General features: G+C 44.0%; 1 protein-coding gene across 2 annotated transcripts in view; it reads right to left on the reverse strand.

Annotated features, from left to right (window-relative positions):
• MOB1B (MOB kinase activator 1B) overlaps positions 1-13838 on the reverse strand; it is an 88577-nt gene extending 74739 nt beyond the window's left edge. The window contains exon 1 of one of the 2 annotated variants that reach the window (XM_023190233.2): positions 13561-13838. Coding sequence is in view for 1 of the 2 variants with exons in the window: in XM_023190234.2 (XP_023046002.1) it covers positions 13561-13574 (14 nt within the window). In the remaining variant the exon portion in view is untranslated. The remainder of the gene's footprint in view (positions 1-13560) is intronic. The other variant, XM_023190234.2, reaches the window with a different exon arrangement.
• Between the last annotated feature and the right edge of the window lie 6660 nt (positions 13839-20498).

Genomic DNA, 20498 nt, shown 5'->3' on the forward strand with positions numbered 1-20498 from the left:
CCAGGTGAAGACACCACCCCTGGCCATCAAGGAGCTACCCTGCCTCCACTAGACAGAGCAGGGAGAGAGTTCCATAATCCCCAATAGGTAGGGACTACACCTCAAGCCAGCATGAAACAACTTATAGAAAAAAAAAAAAAAAAAAGACCAACAGTCCCTCTGCCTCCCATCAAGATTTCTCAGGATCACATCTCTCAGGGGCAGATGAGGTAGGAAAATAGGGTCTGGAGGCATGGAACATAAGGCCAATTCACACTTCAGCTATGACAGGAAATATTCTCTCCATGAGGTATAGACCAAGTAAATGACTTTGTAACTTTACTTCATTCTCTCCATTTACACAGGGTGTACCTGAACTAATGGAATCCTCTAAAAAGTATTTAACCTCCCTTACATAGGGCATACTCGAAGTAACTAATGGAATCCTCTAGAAGATATTTAAACTCCCCAAAATTCTGTAACAGGGCCCTTGAGCCCCTATGCTCAGGCCTGCTCCCACTGTGGTGTGTACTTTCATTTTCTATAAATCCCGTCATGCCTGCTTTGTTTTGTCCGTGGGTTTTGTCCAATTCTTTGTTCAAGATGCCAAGAACCTGGACACCCTCCACCAGTGACACTATTACCCAAATAATGCTTTTTTACCTTCAAACTCCTGCTTTTAAGTGCTAACCTCAGAATATCAAAATAGCACTAACACACACCATAACAAATCTACAGAAATTGGCTATGATTTAAATAATCATAAGTGGTTTATAAAAAAAAAAAAAGCTGCTAGCAATCATCACTGTTAAGATAATGATAACCACCTAAGTATCACTGTCGCACATAAGTCCAGTTGATTGAGCTAGGCCTTCTACATTCAGTATCCTCCCAACATTTCTGAAGCATTAATCCTAAACATAGGAAAAAAACACATTACTGTCACACATGTATCACACACAACTGAATCTCAGACTGCTTTCATCTTTTATATTGCTACAGGAGGGGCCCACACAGCCCCAAGGAGAGGAGGCAGGTCAGTAATGGTGACTATACAACAGCTTGGGCCCAGGCCAGAGAGGGTGGCCAAACGGGGTCAAGAGAACAGCTATAGTACAGGGACAGAGCAAACAACTATCTGAGAATGATCAAAGAAAGTCAGGTTTCTTACTGACAACAAAGAAAAACATAGGAAAGGAGAAGGCTAGAATGAACCCTGTGCCATTGGCTTGCAACTGAAGTAGTGATGTGAACTCATTTAATATACACAGATAGATATAGATAAAAATAGATGGATATAAATCAATATATTTTTTAGTACAGTCCAATAAGAGTGCCTGGGAGCAGCAACACATCTGTAATCAGCATACCTACACCTAGATTTTGGTTTCTAAATACCGTTCTCCACCAAGCAGAACCAATGTCCTCAGATAAATGTCTATTTCCTGGACTGGGGAAGAAAAAGTATAAGATAAAAAAATATTTTGTTGTGCCAGGAAGTAAGGAAGTGCTCAGAGGATGGAAACAAGCCAAAGAAACACAGAAGCCAACTCACTGAAGAACATGGGAATCCTTATATCCACACTGCCTTAGTCACTTTAGGCTGTTATAACAAAGTACCTCAGACTGTGTAACTTACAAGCAACAGAAATTTATTGCTCACAGTTAAAAAGACGGTATAGTTCAAGATCAAGTCACCAGCAGATTTGATGTGTGGTGAAGTCCTCATAAATGGCTCCTTCCATGTGTCCTCACATGGTAGAAGGGCAAAGAGGCTAACATGTTTCCTCAGGTCTCTTTATCAGGGCACTAATACCATTATTGAGGACTCTAGCCCCCCAACTAATCACCACCCAAAGGCTCTGTCTTCTAATACCATCACCTTGGTGATCACTTTCAACATACGAATTTTAGAAGGATACAAACATTCAGATCACAGCACACATTGGCATTAAAAAAAAAAAAAGAAGAGCAAATTCCTCCTTACAGTAAAATTGCCAACTAATAAATTTAGAAGCAGTGACAGAATTAGCACTTTGGCAATCATCATAGTAACAATTTAGACAAGAAACATCAATGAACACTAAAACTAGTGTGTGAAAACAGAATGAGGAATGGGAGAGCTACATACTACCAAAATATCTCCCCATAAAATATTAATAACAAAAAATAATAAGAAGAACCTTATAGTGGAGAATCCTGGTAAACACATTAATTAAAGGATCAGAGTTACCACCACCAATAATGGACAAATAGACACTATATGCATCTGATAAGATGCAGTAAGAAAAATGCACATCACCTGGGCACAGTGGCTCACACCTATAATCCCAGCACTTTGGGAGGCCAAGGAGGGAGGATTGCTTGAGTCCAGGAGTTTGAGACCAGCCCTGGCAACATGGGCTGTCTCTATAAAAAATTTAAAAATTAGCAGGGTGTGGCAACACGCACCTGTGGTCCCTGCTACTTAGGAGGCTGAGGTGGGAGGATTGCTTGAGCCTGGGACATAGAAGCTACAGTGAGCCATGGTCGCACCACAGCATTCCAGCCTGGGCAACAGAGTAAGACTATCCCAAAAAATACATAGATACATACATACATACATATATATATACACACACACACACACACACAAACATACATAAGAAAAACTTACATGGCTTCTGTGATACTGCTAAAATGCGTAACTCAAATGCACAAGGAAACATCAGAGAAACTCAAAGGGAGGAATGTTCTACAAAATGGTCTGTAATCCTCAAAAATGTAAAGGTCATGAAAGTCAAGGAAAGACTGACAAACTATTTCAGTTTGAAAAACACAGGCTGGGCCTGGTGGCTCACGCCTGTAATCCCAGCACTTTAGGAGGCCAAGGCCGGGCAAATTGCTAGAGCCCAGAAGTTCAAGACCTGCCTGGGCAATATGGTGAAACCCCATCTCCACAAAAAAAAAAAAGATTAGCCGGGCATGGTGGAACGGTGCCTGTAGTCCCAGCTACTCAGGAGACTGAGATGGGAGGATCCCTTGAGCCCAGGAAGTCGAGGCTTCGAGGCTGCAGTGAGCCGAGATTGGGCCACTGCACTCCAGCTCAGCAATAGAGCAAGACTCTGAAAGAAGAAAAGAAAAAAGAAAAACACTACAGACATATGTGGATGCAATACATGATTCATGACTAGATCCTTTTGCTGAAGATGACATTGCTAAAGCAACAGATGAAACTCAATGAGGTTTCTGGATAAGGAATACGTGGAGGTTCTTTACACTGTTTTTTGCAACTTTTCTGAAAGTTGAAAAATGTTTCAAAATTAAATTTAAGGCCAGGCATGGTGACTCACGCCTGTAATCCCAGCACCTAAGGAGGCTGAGGCCAGTGGATCACTTGAGGACAAAGTTGAGACCAGCCTGGTCAACATGGTGAAACCCCATCTCTACTAAGAATACAAAAATTAGCCGGCCATGGTGGCGGGAGCCTGTAATGCCAGCTACTTGGGAGGCTGAAGCAAGTGAATTAATTGAACCCAGGAGGCAGAGAATGCAGTGAGCTGAGACCGTAGCACTGCACTCCAGCCTGGGAGACAGAGTGAGACTCCATCTCAAAAAACAAAACAAAACAAAAAAAAATTAATTTAAAAATCACTTCTGTAAATGAATGTATTTCACAGCTATACTTACACTAAAATGTGTTGTAAAAGATGGCCCTAAGGCTGGGCACGGTGACTCATGCCTGTAATCCCAGCACTTTGGGAGGCTGAAGCAGGTAGATCACTTGAGGCCACGAGTTCAAGACCAGCCTGGCCAACATGGTGAAACTCTGTCTCTACTAAAAATACAAAAATGAGCTCGGCATGGTGGCAGACACCTGTAGTCCCAGCTACTCAGGAGGTTGAGGCGGGAGAATCACTTGAACCCAGGAGGTGGAGGTTGCAGTGAGTCGAGATCGTGCCATTGTCTCCAGCCTGGGAGAGAGAACGAGGCCCTGTCTCAAAAAAAAAAAAAAAAAAAAAAAAAGACGGCCTTAGGTTGGTTAGTATTAAACAAAAATGAAACATAGGAAGAAAAAGAGAGGTAAAGTTCTCTACAGGACTCAGTTTGCCATTCCTAACAGGTAGAACTGTTTCATATTTTTCAAGTAACATGTAGTTATTTTGCTTCAATATCTCCTAATCAAATATACAGTTTAGAGAAGTGCTACATGTATTAGACATGTGCTTTCATATATCAGAAACTCCAAAAGTACGAAAACTGCAACCACACTTAGAGAAAGAAATCAATGATGGTAAAAGTAACTAAGTGGCAATTATTTTGCACTCTGGTATGTGAAGAAAAAAAAAGCTACCTCGTATCAGATGATAAAAGTAAACTAAAGCCAGTCAGCACTGCAACTCCCAAAACTACAGTTCTTTCTGAAAAGATGACCATGTTCACTTCCACTCCCCATGTTCCCCTTAAAAACACAACATATTAAAAAGGATAACACACATTATATACAAAGATATAATATATATATACATATAACATCTTTTTATATGTTGTATTACATTATATATATTCAATAATAAAGAAAAAAGAAAAAAGCAAAATAACCTTACAGAGGAGAATATATTAAAGGATATAATATATGATATCTTTTTATTGGGTTGTCAGATAAAAAACTGTAAGATAATACTTGGTCATCAGCCATTCAAAATGATGTTACAGAAGTCTATTCTCTAGCATAAAAAAAATTTACAAGTAAAAAACCTGATCTATGTACAGTGGAAATCCATTTGTATATTTTTAAATACATACAAACAAAAAAGCAATAAAAAAGATTCAGAAGAAGTTAGCCAGGTATGGTGGCTCACGCCTGTAATCCCAGCACTTTGGGAGGCCGAGGCAGGCGAATCACAAGGTCAGGAGTTTAAGACCAGCCTGGCCAATATGGTGAAACCCCATGCCTACTAAAAGTACAAAAATTAATTAGCCAGGCATGGTGGCGGGCGCCTGTAGTCCCAGCTGCTCTAGAGGCTGAGGCAGGAGAACTGCTTAAACCCGGGAGGTGGAGGTTGCAGTGAGCTGAGATCATTCTACCGCACTCCAACCTGGGTGACAGAGAGAGGCTCTGTTTCAAAACAAAAAAAAAAAGATTCAGAAGTAGTTATATCCCTAGATACAAACAACAGTTGTCTCCAAAGGTGTGATTATGAATGATTTTTATTTTCTTCCTTTTCCTACCATTATTTAGTGATTTCTCCAACATGTATATTATTTTTACACTAAAGATAAAGGTTAAAAATACTTGAATATTATATTAATTTAAAAGTTACTATTTTATCTTCTACTAGTGTATTACTGGTGAATCTTAGAAAAGAGTCCCAGCAGCGTGAGACAATAACACCTGGTAACTGAAGACTTCTCTTAATAACAAGGCCTACTTGAATATCAGCTTGGAGAAAAAATAGATAGATAGATATACACACATATATACATATATGTACGTGTGTATATATGTATATACACGCATGTGTGTGTATGTGTGTATATACATCTACATATACATATATATGGTTTTGTTAATTATAGATAAGACAGTATAAGGCAGGATCAGCTGGACGTAATGGTTCCCACCTATAATCCCAGCGCTTTGGGAGGCCGAGGCAGGCAGATTGCTTGAAGCCAGGAGTTCGAGACCAGCCTGGTCAACATGGCAAAACTCCATCTCTACTAAAAATACAAAAATTAGCTGGGCATGGTGGTGCGCGCCTGTAGTCCCAGATACTCAGTAGGCTGAGGCAGGAGAGTCACCTGAACCCGGGAGACAGAGTTTGCAGTGAGTCGAGATCACGCCACTACACTGCAGACTGGGTGACAGAGCAAAACTCTGTCTCCAAAAAAAAAAAAAAAAGGCCGGGTGTGGTGGCTCATACCTGTAATCCCAGCACTTTGGGAGGCCGAGGTGGGTGGATCACCTGAGGTCAGGAGTTTGAGACCAGCCTGGCCAACATGGTGAAAACCCCGTCTCTACTAACAAAAATTAGCCAGGCATGGTAGAGGGCACCTGTAATGGTTGAGGGAGCCTGTAATCCCAGCTACTCGGGAGGCCGAGGCCGGGAGAATTGCTTGAACCCGCGAGGCGGATGATGCAGTGAGCCAAGACTGTGCCACTGCACTCCAGCCTGGGTGACAGAGCGAGACTCCGTCTCAAAAAAAAAAAGAAGTATTAAGACAGGATCTCTGGACCTAGACTTCCAGGACTCAAAATTCCAGCTACACTATTTACTGGCTACATGATTTTGATAAAATATGTAACCTCTCTGTGCTAGTTTCCTTATCTGTAAAACAGGATTCCTGCTAGTTACTGAACTAACTATTTAAAACACTTTGTCCCTGGCACATAGTAAACACTCAATGAACTATTATTGTTTTTTTTTTTTTTTTATGTTTTCTTTTTAGAGTCAGGGTCTTGCTCAGTCACCCAGGCTAGAGTGTACTGGCGCAAGTATAACTCACTATAACTCAAATTGGCTCAAGCCATCCTTCCGCCTCAGCCTCCCAACGTGCTGGGATTACAAGCATGAGCTACCACGCCTGGCCTATTTGATTATTCTTTTAAATTATTAATTTTTTTTTAAAGGTGAGGCTGCTGAAGCATTAAAATCAGTTAAATAATTTGCCTGAAAACAAGATGCTGGTTTTTGGGGTTTGGGGGGAAGTGAGAAACAGACAGAGAGACAGGGAGGCAGAGACAGACACATATAAACATAGCACTATCATGAGTCTCTTTTCCTAAACTGCTTTTTTTTTTTTTTTTGACACGGAGTCTCGCTCTGTCGCTCAGGCTGGAGTGCAATGGTGCAATCTCGGCTCACTGCAACCTCCACCTCCCAGGTTCAAACGATTCTCCTGCCTCAGCCTCCCAGGTAGCTGAGATTACAGGTGCTCGCCACTATGTCTAGCTATTTTTCGTATTTTTAGTAGAGACAGGGTTTCACCATGTTGGCCAGGTTGGTCTTGAACTCCTGACTTCATGATCCACCCACCTCTGCCTCCCAAAGTGCTGCTAAATGGCTAATCTTTTTTTTTTTTTTTTAAAGATGAAGTCTCACTCTGCTGCCCAAGCTAGAGTGCAGTGGCATGATCTCGGCTCACTGCAACCTCCACCTCACGGGTTCAAGCAATTCTACTGCCTCAGCCTCCTGAGTAGCTGGGACTACAGGCATGTGCCACCATGTCTGGCTAATTTTTTTGTACTTTTAGTAAAGAAAGGGTTTCACCATGTTGGCCAGGCTGGTCTCAAACTCCTGACCTCATGATCCAGCCGCCTCAGCCTCCGAAACTGCTGGGATTACAGACATGAGCCACCGCGCCCGGACTAAATTGCTAATCTTAAGAATGACAAATGGAAGGTATTAGCACAGTGCTCAGTAAGTATTTCCTTTCTTTCTTCCTTCCTTTCCCAATCCATCTGTTTCTTCCTGTACAGAAACAGACATAGTTCAGCTTTCATTGTTGACATAAAAAAAAAAAAAAAAGAAAGAAGAAATTGATCTGGTTCAGTCATTCACATTCCCAAATCACCTTTCCTACAGACTTTCATTTATAAGTTAACTGTAGCCAGGTGTGGTAGCATGCACCTATAATCTCAGCTACTCTGGAGGTTGAGGTGGGAGGACTGCTTGAGCCTATGACTTTGAGGCCAGCGCGGGCAACACAGGAAGACCCAGTCTCTTTTTAAATTATTTTTTAAGACTGAGTCTCACTCTGTCACCCAGGCTGGAGTGCAATGGTGCAATCCTGGCTCACTGCAGCTTCTGCCTCCTGCGTTCAAGCAATCCACCCACTTCAGCCTCAGAAGCAGCTGAGCACCACCACCACCTGGCTAACGTTTTTGGTAGAGATGGGGGTTTTGCCCTGTTACCCAGGCTGTGGCTCAAAGTCTGGGGCTCAAGGTTCCAAACCCTCAGTCTCCCAAAGTGCTGGGGTTATAGGCGTGAGCCACCGCCCTTGGCTGACACTGTCTCTTAACAAGAAAATGTTAAATGTACTTGTTTTAACTCCGTTCCAAATAAGTAGCCTTACATTAGGAAATTACACTTTGGTCTTTTCCAAGTCAAATTTTTTTTCAGAATTCCATTAGTCAAAAGAGACCCATAACTTAAAAATGCTAGAAACTTACAGAACATGCAATATACTTTTTGAATGATTACTCAGAACTCACTTTTATCCTCAATTTCCCTGCCTTTCATATGCATAAAATGTCAGGAAAGAAAAACCCCTATGTCAAAAGACCAATTGTCCCCAGGCCAATAACCAGCCACCAACCTGAAGCTGGTGATTTTTGCCTCTTTAGCTAAAAGAAGTAAGCAGGCCATGTTACTAATAGACCCCTGTTAGCTCCAAAATTCTTGCACAAACAAGAAAGTGAACAATTCACAGGCAAATTCTTGACTCAAAGATGTTTCCTCTGACTGTAATCTCCTACTTCCCCTTGTCTTCTTAGAGAGCTCCTGTTTACCTTCCATTAATTATCACCCACTTCTTTCATGAAACTTTCCTAAAGCCTAAGTAGAACAAATTGCTACACATACTTTGGGCTCCCATGATTGTACTGCATCTGTCATAGATGACTATATACTATCCACCATCTCTGGAATCTCATATCTTCCTCAATGCCTGGCACACAGCAGGTGCTAAGGATGTGTTTAAAAGATTTGAGTCCACAAAATTAAATGAGGTCCCTGTGAAGTTTCCATATCTACCATGAGAGTTTAGCTTAATCTGAAGATACACAGAGGCCAACCTGCAGCACAACCAAAGCTCTGTCCCAGCCAGACCCACATATGCAGTGCAAATTTATCCTGAGCGTTTATACAAAAGCTACACAAAGGTATTATTCCTGCAGATGATCTGGGAACCCACTCTGGGGATTACCCTAATCTGTCTCAACTCCCTATTCAAAAATCTCTATACCCTGCTTTCCTTTGTTTCATGGCACTTACAATCTTCTGCCATACTACATGATTTATTGATGTTTAGTATTTACAGACACTTACCAGAACGTAAGTCCCACCAATGCTGCGATTTTCTCTTTTGTCACAAATGGTGCCCAACATCTACATTTGTGCCTGGCACAGCAATTTTGTTTTCTCTCTGTTTTTGAGATAGTCTCACTCTGTCGTACAGGCTGGAGTGCAGTGGCACAATCTTGGCCCACTGCAACCTCCGCCTCCCGGATTCAAATGATTCTCCTACTCAGTCTCCCATGTAGCTGGGATTACAGGCATCCGCCACCACACCCGGCTAATTTTTTTATTTTTAGTAGACATGGGGTTTCACTTCTTGGTCAGCCTGGTCTCAAACTCCTGACCTCAAGTGATCCACCCACCTCGGCCTCTCAAAGTGCTGGGATTACAGGCCTGAGCCACGACGCCCCGCGACTGGCCTTTTTGTAAAGACAATGTCTCATTCTCTATGGGCCAGGCTGGAGTGCAGTGGCGTGATTATGTCTCACTACAGCCTTGATGTCTTCAAACTCCTCAGGCCCAGATGACCCTTCCACCTCAGCCCCCAGAGTAGCTGGGACTACAGGCTCACACTGCCACACACCTGGCTAATTTTTGTATTTCTGGGGTAGAAACAGAGTTTTGCCATGTTGTCCAGGCTGGTGTGGAACTCTGGGCTCAAGTGATCCGCCCACCTCAGCCTCCCAAAGTGTTGGAATTACAAGCAGGAGTCACCGCGCTCAGCCCACAGTGCGCCTTTTAAAAATCAGTAGTAGGCCGGGTGCGGTGGCTCAAGCCTGTAATCCCAGCACTTTGGGAGGCCGAGACGGGCGGATCACGAGGTCAGGAGATCGAGACCATCCTGGCTAACACGGTGAAACCCCGTCTCTACTAAAAATACAAAAACTAGCCGGGCGAGGTGGCGGGCGCCTGTAGTCTCAGCTACTCGGGAGGCTGAGTCAGGAGAATGGCCTAAACCCAGGAGGCGGAGCTTGCAGTGAGCTGAGATCTGGCCACTGCACTCCAGTCCGGGCGACAGAGCAAGACCCTGCCTCAAAAAAAAAAAAAAAAAAAAAAAAATCAGTAGTAATTCTTTCCTTCTATCTTAGAGCCCTTAAGAGTCATGAGTCACCACCTTTGCAGCCCTATCTTGCATTGCCCTTATTTCCTCTGCTCCATCCACTGATAGTAGGTTTCCCAATAAGCTTTCAAGAATGGGAGGAAAATATTTGTATTTAACTCCTGAGCTGTAACTCTTTCCTTCTCTGCTCATCTGTTGGTAAAGAAATAGTATTCAGACGGCCAGGTGCGATGGCTCACACCTGTAATCTCAGCCCTTTGGAAGGCCAAGATGAGTGGATTGTTTGAGCCCAGGAGACGAGCCTGGGTGACATGGCAAAACCCTTACTCTATTGAAAAAAAAAAAATCAGCCAGGCATAGTGGCACATACCTGTGGTACCAGCTACTTGTGGTGGGGAGGGGGTTTCAGATAAAAGGATCACCTGAGCCTGGGAAGTCAAAGCTATATTTAGCTGTGACCATGCCACTGCACTCCATTCTGGGCGACAGAGTGAGGTCCTGTCTCAAAAAATAAATAAAATTAAAAAAAAAAAAAAAACAGTATTCAGACAGTTATATCAAATAACAAATAGATGAAATAACCAAAGCTTTGTTCTTTCACTTCCAATAATAATCATTTCTATGTGGTGTTCACTTTGTAATTTTAATTGATGGTGGGCAAAGACCAAAACCAAAAATGTTGAATTAACTTTTCTGATTGTCAAGCACACGGGCTAAATATGTTGAGAATATATCAAATGCTAGATAGATGTAACCTAACTGAAAAATTGTGCTCCAAACAGTGCAAATGCTCTAAGGTGCTATATACATTAGTTACAGCAAGATTTCTTTTGTAGTTAACCTTCAGGAGAAATGAACTAATCCACCACACTTCTGAATCTATTAAATACTGAGCCATGTAAAAATAGGACGCTACTGTATTTGTATTCAAAAAATAGCATCAGAACCTTCTCCATCCCCTAGTTTCAGCCAAATATGGCTCTTCCCTGCTTTAACCAATATTTTTTTTTTTTTGAGATGGAGTCTCGCTCTGTCACCTAGGCTGGAGTGCAGTGGCACGATCTCATCTCACTTCAACCTCTACCTCCCGGGTTCAAGTGATTCTCCTGTCTCAGCCTCCCAAGTAGCTGGGACTACCTGCACACCACCTCGCCCAGCTAATTTTTGTATTTTTAGTAGAGACGGGATTTCACCATATTGGCCAGGCTGATCTCAAACTCCTGACCTGGTGAACTGCCCGCCTTGGCCTCCCAAAGTGCTGGGATTATAGGCGTGAGCCACCGTGCCCGGCCTTGCTTCAACCAATTTAGCTTACTAGACACAAGCCCATCAGCAGTAATCATGGACAATATCTACAGCACTATTTTGAATACAGCTTCTAAATTCTTGAAAAAAATTAAACATTAGCAACGTAAAATTAAGCTCAAGATGAGAAGCTTCAAGCTGAGATGCTTGAATATGGTGATTAGAACTAAAACAAGAAACTGCCCAGGCGCGGTGGCTCACGTCTGTAATCCCAGCACTTTGGGAGATCGAGGCGGACAGATCACTTGAAGTCAGGAGTTCGAGACCAGCCTGGCCAACATGGTGAAACCGCCATCTCTACTAAATATACAAAAATTACCCAGGCGTGGTGGCGCTGGCCTGTAGTCCCAGCTACTCAGGCGGCTAAGGCAGGAGAATCGCTTGAACCCGGCAGGCGGAGGTTGCAGTGAGCCGAGATCACGCCACCACACACTCCAGTCTGGGTAACAGAGCAGAGACTCCATTCCAAAAAAAAAAAAAAGAAGAAGAATTAAAATAGGAAACAAGGACTTTTTTTATAAAGTCACCCAGTCCTGTGATCTAGCACTATGCCAATCTGACAAACTCAGAATCAACTTCTAGGAGGAGCCCAAGAAACCCCTTTCACAGTTTAAATGTTTTAGGCAAGTTGACACATGCTGGGTCCCCTGTGCATATTGGAAATAGCAAGTCTGCCCCTAGGTCAGCCTTCTGTGATTGTTCAGTTTTGCTTAAACACCCTAAAAAAAAATATTGTAGTTGTGAGCATGTGAAAATAAGGGTGAACTGGCAGGGCGCGGTGGCTCCCACCTGTAATCCCAGCACTTTGGGAGGCCAAGGCAGGTGGATCACGAGGTCAGGAAATCGAGACCATCCTGGCCAACACGGTGAAACCCCGTCTCTACTAAAAATACAAAAAAATTAGCCGGGCGTGGTGGCGGGTGCCTGTAGTCCCAGCTACTTGGGAGGCTGAGGCGTGAACTCGGGAGGCGGAGCTTGCAGTTAGCCGAGACTGCGCTACTGCACTCCAGCCTGGGCGACAGAGCGAGACTCCATCTCAAAAAAAAAAAAAAGAAAAGAAGGGTGAATTAAATTCTCAGTATTCAGACGTCAATGTAATAACTAAAAATTATTAGTCAAGGAAAGAAGGGAAATCATAAGAAAATAATATTTAAATGCTAATTTCTCCACAACATTAAAAGAGTATATGGGATGAGTTTCAACCTCTGAGTTTTTATTAGTTTTCTAAACACAGACTAAACATGGAATGAGTGCATCACAACGAAGCCTTCAAAGGAGTTATTCCTCAGGGTGTAACCCCTGTTTTCAGAGGACCTGAGGCTTATCTACTGCCTCCATATCCACATCTGGCCATCCCATCCTTCTGCCCTTCCCTCTCCACATTCCCCCCACTCGTCTGGAACAAACGATAAGTAAGTGAAATAATGACCAGCACTAAATATGACGCCAAAGTTGGCATTTACAAATGATTTTCCAAACAACTCCCCAGAGGACCTAATCAACCTAGGCAGGGCACACTATCCAAAACCTATTTGCTGATTGTCTAAAAAGATAAAACTCGTCTTCTTCAGGAAAGTAGTCTGGCAGGAAGGGCGCCTCGAGGAAGCAAGGGGGCGGCTCCAGACCCTTTTCCTGGGGACCCCAGTCTGTGTCCAAGGGATCCCGACCCGCAAGCAGCCTTGTTTCAGTGTTACAAGTACAGAACTTGTCATCCCAACTTCCCAGCCCTAAGACGAAAGAGGAAGTTAAAAGGGTCCTGGGATGACGGGGGAAAAGTACGACAGTCTATCTTCTGTGCTTGGGACCCAGAAAAGAGCAATGGGCAGCCACGACGGAGCCATTCGACCGGGCACTGGTTGGACACGGGTTGTGCAGGACAATGGGAGATACCCACGAGAAGCGCACAAACAAGCCGGGGAATGCGAGCGAAGGCAGAGACGGGGGTGATGAAGGAATCCAGGCGCTGGCCCCGGGCTGTGCCGGGGGAAAAGAACCTCCTCAGGGCTGGAGGAGCCCACGCGTACTCGAAGCCCGATGGGGAGGCGGCGGTTAGACTAGTTGGAGCGCTCCGCGCAGTCCCGGGGCCCCGCTTGGTGGTGACGCCGGGCCCGGGCAGCGCGGAGCCAGGAGGGTCGGGATGAGGGTGGGCGGCGGGCAGCGGGCGGGGACCCAGGTCCACCCGAACAAAGCCGGCGCGTGCGGGGCCTGGCTACTCACAACAAGAAGCTCATGTTGGCCGCGGTGCAGGCTGCAGGCTCGGCGGTTGCGAGGCCTCGGAGCGGCGTCGGCTAGGAAAGAAGAGAAAAGGCAAATGGAACAGGAGACAAGGAGGCGGTGGAGGAGGTGCGGAGACCTGGTTGCTCGGTGGCCGCAACTAGTTCGGCTCAGCTAGTTCCAATGGCAGGCGGAGGGGGCGGAAGTGGGTAGCGCTGGTTTTGAATCACTCCAGGGGAGGGGAAGGAAAGGGAGGCGGGGCAGGGCTGCAAGCTGTCCGCGCGCCCCTCCCCAGCTCCCGGCCGCCCCCACCTCACGAGCTCTCGCGATAGCGGTGCAAGCACACCCCTCTTCTCGGGCTGCGACCTGGGGTCCTTCACCTTCTGGTCTTCTCTGTTGCCAGGGACTACGCCCAGCGTGTGCGCAGGGGCCGCCCGGCCCCTCTGTCCACCCGCTTAGGGGTCGTGGCAGAGCGCTCGGAGACGCTCAGCTGGGCTCCGGAGGTCAGGGGGGAAGTGGGCTTCCGCTCCGAGATGTCGGGGTCCCGCAGTGAGGGATGGAATTACCACCGGAGTTAGGCCCATAGTGAGTGCCCGGCCAAGGGCAGTGAAAGGTGATGGCATCTTGCTCTGCTAGCACTTAAAAACAGCAGGGAGTTTCATCAGGTTGGAATGACTTGGAGGAAAAGGATCAAATGGGTTTTCAAGGTCTCTTTTTATGGTAATATTTTTAAACCCTGAACGAGGGGAAGGTCAGGGTCGGTGACTACCTGAACAGGCAAGCCAGGCTGTCATCAGCAGCTGGGAAAAGTAAGCGAGCCAAGGAGGAGAGCTGAGCTCAGTTCACCGCAGAACCCAGCATGGTAGGGTGGTCATCGGTGTAACCACTTAGGGGGCCAAAGCTTGTAAGCATTTTAACGCACAGAACATCCTAGAAGCTAGAAGCTATTCAGACCCACTTGCAAAGGGACTTTTATTCTCACAGGGTTATGGGGCCCAGAGCAAGCCTTTATATTCTGTTTAAGAATCCTTTACATACCTTGAATATGCCACCACAGCATTACCAATTTAGGGGGGGAAATATGGGTACCCAAAAGATGTCCATCTTCTTACAACACCCATGAAATCCACACGTTTTCAAAGAATCTGAGCAAAACAAATCATGTGCAGATATTAGTTCACCTTTGGCTTATTCCAAAGGGAAGAATACACTTTGAAGTAGGTACAGATATGAAATGTATTATACTGCATTTATGCACTATTATTTGGCACGTTGGTAAAGTGGCTGAAAAAATAAAAACTTTTTAGGCCGGGCACAGTGGCTCATGCCTGTAATCCCAGCACTCTGGGAGGCCGAGGTGGGTGGATCACCTGAGGTCAGGAATTCAAGACCAGCCAAAGTTCAAGACCAGTTCAAGAGGATGGCCAAGCCCAGTCTCTACTAAAAATACAAAAAATAGCCAGGTATGGTGGCACACACCTGTAATCCCAGCTACTTGGGAGACTGAGGCAGGAGAATTGCTCCAACCCAGGAAGCAGAGGTTGCAGTGAGCAAAGACCGTGCCACTGCACTCCCCTCTGGGTTACACAGTGAGACTCTGTCTCAAAAAAAAAAAAAAAATTAATAGAAGAAAATACTAGAATCTTGCACTATCTCAGGAAGAGCAGAGGTTACTGGAATGAGAAAACTTACAGGCTCAAAAGATTACCAGATCGGGATAAATAGCTGATGCATGCACAGCTTAATACCTAGGTGATAGGTTCATAGGTGCAGCAAACCACCATGGCACACATGTTTACCTATGTAACAAACCTGCATGTCCTGCACATGTATCCTGGAACTTTAAATTTTAAAATTTTTTAAAGATTCCCCAAAAAGAAGAAAAAGGAGGATTTATCTTAATGAAAAGAATAGATTTATGATATAAAACCCTGTGCTCCAAATATTGATATGGTACTGACTTACTGTATAATTCTTTTTTTTTTTTTCTGAGATGGAGTCTCACTCTGTCGCCCAGGCTGGAGTCCAGTGGCGTGATCTCGGCTCACTGCAACCTCTGCCTCCTGGGTTCAAGCAGTTCTCCTGCCTCAGCCTCCAAAGTAGCAGGGATTACAGGCATGTGCCACCACACCTGGCTAATTTTTGAATTTTTAGTAGAGACGGGGTTCCACTGTGTTGGCCAGGCTGCTCTCAAACTCCTGACCTCGTGATCTGCCCGCCTTGGCCTCCCAGTGTATTGGGATTACAGGTGTGAGCCACCACACCCAGCCCTGTATAACTACTTTTAAGAGTCTTCTGAAAGTAAGACTTGCATTACCAGGTTACTGATTATCTTTGGAAAGAGTAAGTGAGTTGACCTGTTATAGCCTCAGTTTTAGCCCAATTAAAGTGAGAGCCTTGTATCATTACATGATCTCTAAGGTATCTTTCAGTTCTAAAGTTCTCTCCTGCCAGGGGCATCCTTCAAATTATTGGCACACATTTCCAAACTGCTCCCTGATTTGGCTTAGGTAGCCTTAGTTTTGGTCTGACATAATTTAGATGTATCCTGTGACACTGAATAGAGGAAAACATTGGAAGAGGAAAAAATCTGCAAAAATACCTTCTGAGTATTTCTTTATGATACCACTAAGAGAGTTGCCTGGAATTAACACCTGATAAAACGTAAATATATTGGCCTAAATGTGAGGGAGGTGTCAGGTTAATAATACACAATATGATTCCAGCTTAGACTTTAAATCAAATGATGACTGTCACATAAAATTATTCAGTATGCCAAAAACATTGGGAATTTCAGAATTAAAGAGAGGTTATATTCAAATAGATATTTCTAATTATCATTTCTCCCTCACCAGTCTACATTTCCTACTACATTCCTCCAAAAATTTCAATTTCAGGAAGCTACTCTCCTGACCAAAATCTAATAACCTTTTGTTTATGGAGCAAGATTATTAAAATTTCTGTTCTATCCAACTTTTCAAAGAATTGAAATTATACTATAACATGTACAGAATAGAACAGAACATGAGTGGGCATATGGTCTTTAAATATTCATTTGAATAAAGATACATGCACACGTATGTTTATTGCAGCAGTATTTACAATAGCAAAGACTTGGAACCAACCCAAATGCCCATCAATGATAGACTAGATAAAGAAAATGTGGCACATATACACCATGGAATACTATGCAACCATAAAAAAGAATTAGTTCATGTCCTTTGCAGAAACATGGATGAAGCTGGAAACCGTAATTCTCAGCAAACTAATACAAGAACAGAAAGCAAACACTGCATGTTCTCACTCTCATAAGTGGGAGTTGAACAATGAGAACACATGGACACAGGGAGGGGAACATCACACACCAGGGTCTATCAGTGGGGTGGAGAGCAAAGGGAGGAAAAGCATTAGGACAAATATCTAATGCATGCGGGGCTTAAAACCTAGATGACAGGTTGATAGGTGCATCTAACCACCATGGGGGTTGATAGGTACAGCAAACCGCCATGGCACATGTATACCTGTGTAACAAACCTGCACTTTCTGCACATATATCCCAGAACTTAAAGTAAAATTAAAAAAAAAAAAAGGGAAAAGCAAATATATATACATATATATGTATATATATATATGTGTGTGTATATATATTTATATATATTCATTTGAGGCTGGATGCCATGGCTCACACCTGTAATCACGGCACTTTGGGAGGCCAAGATCAGAGGATTACTTGAAGTCAGGAGTTTGGGACCAGCCTAGTAAACATAGCGAGACCCCATCTCTATAAAAAAGAAAAAAAAAAGAATAAATATATCCTAAGTGTATTTCAGCATGCTACACAATCTCACTTAACAAAGCTAGCAATTCAACCTGACCCTTATCAGTGCTCCTTAGATTTTAATTCTATATCTTGCTTCATTAAAGACTAACCAATATACAATTTTAAGTGCTTCTCAAGGACAGATTAATTTGACATAATAGAAAAGAATGGGCCAGGTGTGGTGGCACACACTTGCAATCCCAGCACTTTGGGAGGCAGAGGCGGGCGGATCTCTTGAGGTCAGGAGTTGGAGACAACTGGCCAACATGGTAAAACCCCATTTCTACTAAAAGTACAAAAGTAGCCGGGCATGGTGGCATGCCCTGTGATCCCAGCTATTCAGGAGGTTGAGACACAAGAATCACTTGAACTTGGGAGGCAGAGGTTGCAGTGAGCCGAGGTCACGCCACTGCACTCCAGCCTGGGTGACAGAGTGAGACCCTGTCAAAAAAAAAAAAGAAAAAGAAGTGGCTTTTTCTTTCATCACAGTGGCTCATGTCTGTAATCCCAGCACTTTGGGAGGCTGAGGCGGGCAGATCACCTGAGATCACGAGTTTGAGACCAGCCTAGCCGACATGGCAAAACCCCATATCTACTGAAAATACAAAAATTAGCCTGGCATGGTGGCGGGTTCCTGCAATCCCAGCTACTCGGAAGGCTGATTTGGGAGAATCGCTTGATCCTGGGAGGCGGAGGAAGAAGTGAGCCAAGATCACACCACTGCACTCCAGCCTGGGCGACAGAGCAAGACTCCATCTCAAAAAAACAAAAAGAAAGGAATGGAGACATGAAAGACTGATGAAGCTTGGTGTCTTTCAGTGCATTCATTTATTGCTAAAACCCACAAAGCATCAAAACACAGAGCCTGCCGGGTGTGGTAGTTCACGCCTATAATCCCAGCACTTTGGGAGGCCAAGGCAGGTGGATCACCTGAGGTCAGGAGTTCGAGACTAGCCTGACCAACATGGAGGAACCCCGTTTCTACTAAAAATACAAAAATCAGCCGGGTGTGGTGGTGCATGCCTGTAATCCCAGCTCCTTGGGAAGCTGAGGGAGAAAAATCGTTTGAACCCAGGAGGCGAAGGGTGTGGTGAGCTGAGATCGTGTCATTGCACTCCAGCCTGGGCAACAAGAGTGAAACTCCGTCTCAAACAAAAAAAACAAATGAACAAAAAAATACAGAGCTTATTATTTAATGTTTAAAATGGAAGGAGGAGGCCGGGCGCTGTGGCTCACACCTGTAATCCCAGCACTTTGGGAGGCCGAGACAAGTGGATAACGAGGTCAGGAGATTGAGACCATCGTGGCTAACATGGTGAAACCCCGTCTCTACTAAAAATACAAAAAAATTAGCCGGGCATGGTGACGGGCGCCTGTAGTCCCAGCTACTGGGGAGGCTGAGGCAGGAGAAAGGCGTGAACCCGGGAGGCGGAGCTTGCAGTGAGCCGAGATGGCACCACTGCACTCCAGCCTGGGCGACAGAGCAAGACTCCGTCTCAAAAAAAAGAAAAAAAAAATGGAAGAAGGAATGTTCTATTGACCACAAAGCTAACCCAGTACCGTCCCCTTCAAGCTCATTATTCTTTTGAATATGAGGTTTGTGCAGTAGGATAGCTAGATTTGGGATAAGAATCATTTATCTACTCAACAAGAATTCATTGAGTGTCTACTATGGGCCTCTGAGAATTAAACAAAAAAAGGACTTAGTCTTTGCCATCTGCATCCTATAGGTCACTGGGAAATACAAGTAATCAAATAAATAAAACCAAAATTAGAAACTGTATAAGTGTCATGAAAGAAAGGGTCATGTTGTATATGAAGTCTTTTTTCTTTTTTCAGTCTCTCTCACTCTGTCACCCAGGCTGGAGTACAGTGGCACGATCTCAGCTCACTGCAACCTCCACCTCCAGGTTCAAGTGATTCTCCTGCCTCAGCCTCCTGAGTAGCTAGGATTACAGGTGTGCATCACCACACCTGGTTAATTTTTGTATTTTTTAGTAGAGACAGAGTTTCACCATGTTGCGCAGGCTGGTCTTGAACTCCTGACCTCAGGTGATCTGCCCACCTTTGCCTCCCAAAGTGCTGGGATTACAGGCATGAGCCATTGTGCCTGGCCTGTATATGAGTATATATTAAAGGGATCTTACCTATTTTGGTGGTCAGAGAATTGGATTTTGTGTATTTAGAAGTGAATAGCATGTATATACTGCTTGTGTTATATTTAAATTCTGCTTACATTCATAAACAGCGTAATTTGATAAAATGACTTTCCTAATCATCATGCCAACTTCCTTTTGGTGTTTTGAAGCACCACAACATAAAAATTGATTTTTGTTTTCAAAAAGCCAGTCTTTCAGAACTTTTTAAAAAGTACTACTTTCTGTATAATTTTGTCCATAGGACAAATATTATGAAAGATTCATTGGTCAGGTACAGTGGCTCACGCATCCCAGCATTTTCGGAGGCCAAGGCAGGAGGATCTTATGAGCAGCCTGGGCAACATGGGGCAACCCTATCTCCACAAGAAAAAAAAGAAAATGCTGGGTATGCACCTGTAGTCCCAACTACTTGAGAAGGCAAGGCAGAAGGAATGCCTGAGTTCAGAAGTTCCAGGCTGCAGAGAGCCGCGATCCAGTCACTGCACTCCAGTCTGGGTGACAGGGCAAGAACCTGTCTCAAAATAAAATGAAGTAAAATAAAAAGTGTCTTGCATGGGCCTTGTACTTGCTCAATAAATATTGAATTGAATTTCTTGGTACATCAAGTTTACCATTTCCCACAATTAATTGTTTTTCCCACCAAACTCAAACAACATAGCAGTAAGCTGCCATAGGGAGAAGGAGGGACTGTCCTTTTCGAGCCTCTTCAAAACAGCTTTTCCCAAATTGATAGGACATTACCAAGGTTGGAAAGTCTAAAATTAACTCCACCAGCTGTGTTTTGGTTTACTTCAGATAGCACATGGGCTCAGGGGGCTCAATTTGTTAGGCTTGTTTGTTGCTCCAATCTGCTGTGCTCTGAAAAAGTTTGTTTGTCTGGAGTGCACATTGTGCACAAGACATGGTAACTAGGCAGCTTGAAAGTATATTGGAACTAAACAAATAAGTCTCTCCTTGAATCT

Source organism: Piliocolobus tephrosceles, chromosome 3 (genome assembly GCF_002776525.5).
Source record: "Piliocolobus tephrosceles isolate RC106 chromosome 3, ASM277652v3, whole genome shotgun sequence".
Classification (NCBI taxonomy): domain Eukaryota; kingdom Metazoa; phylum Chordata; class Mammalia; order Primates; family Cercopithecidae; genus Piliocolobus; species Piliocolobus tephrosceles.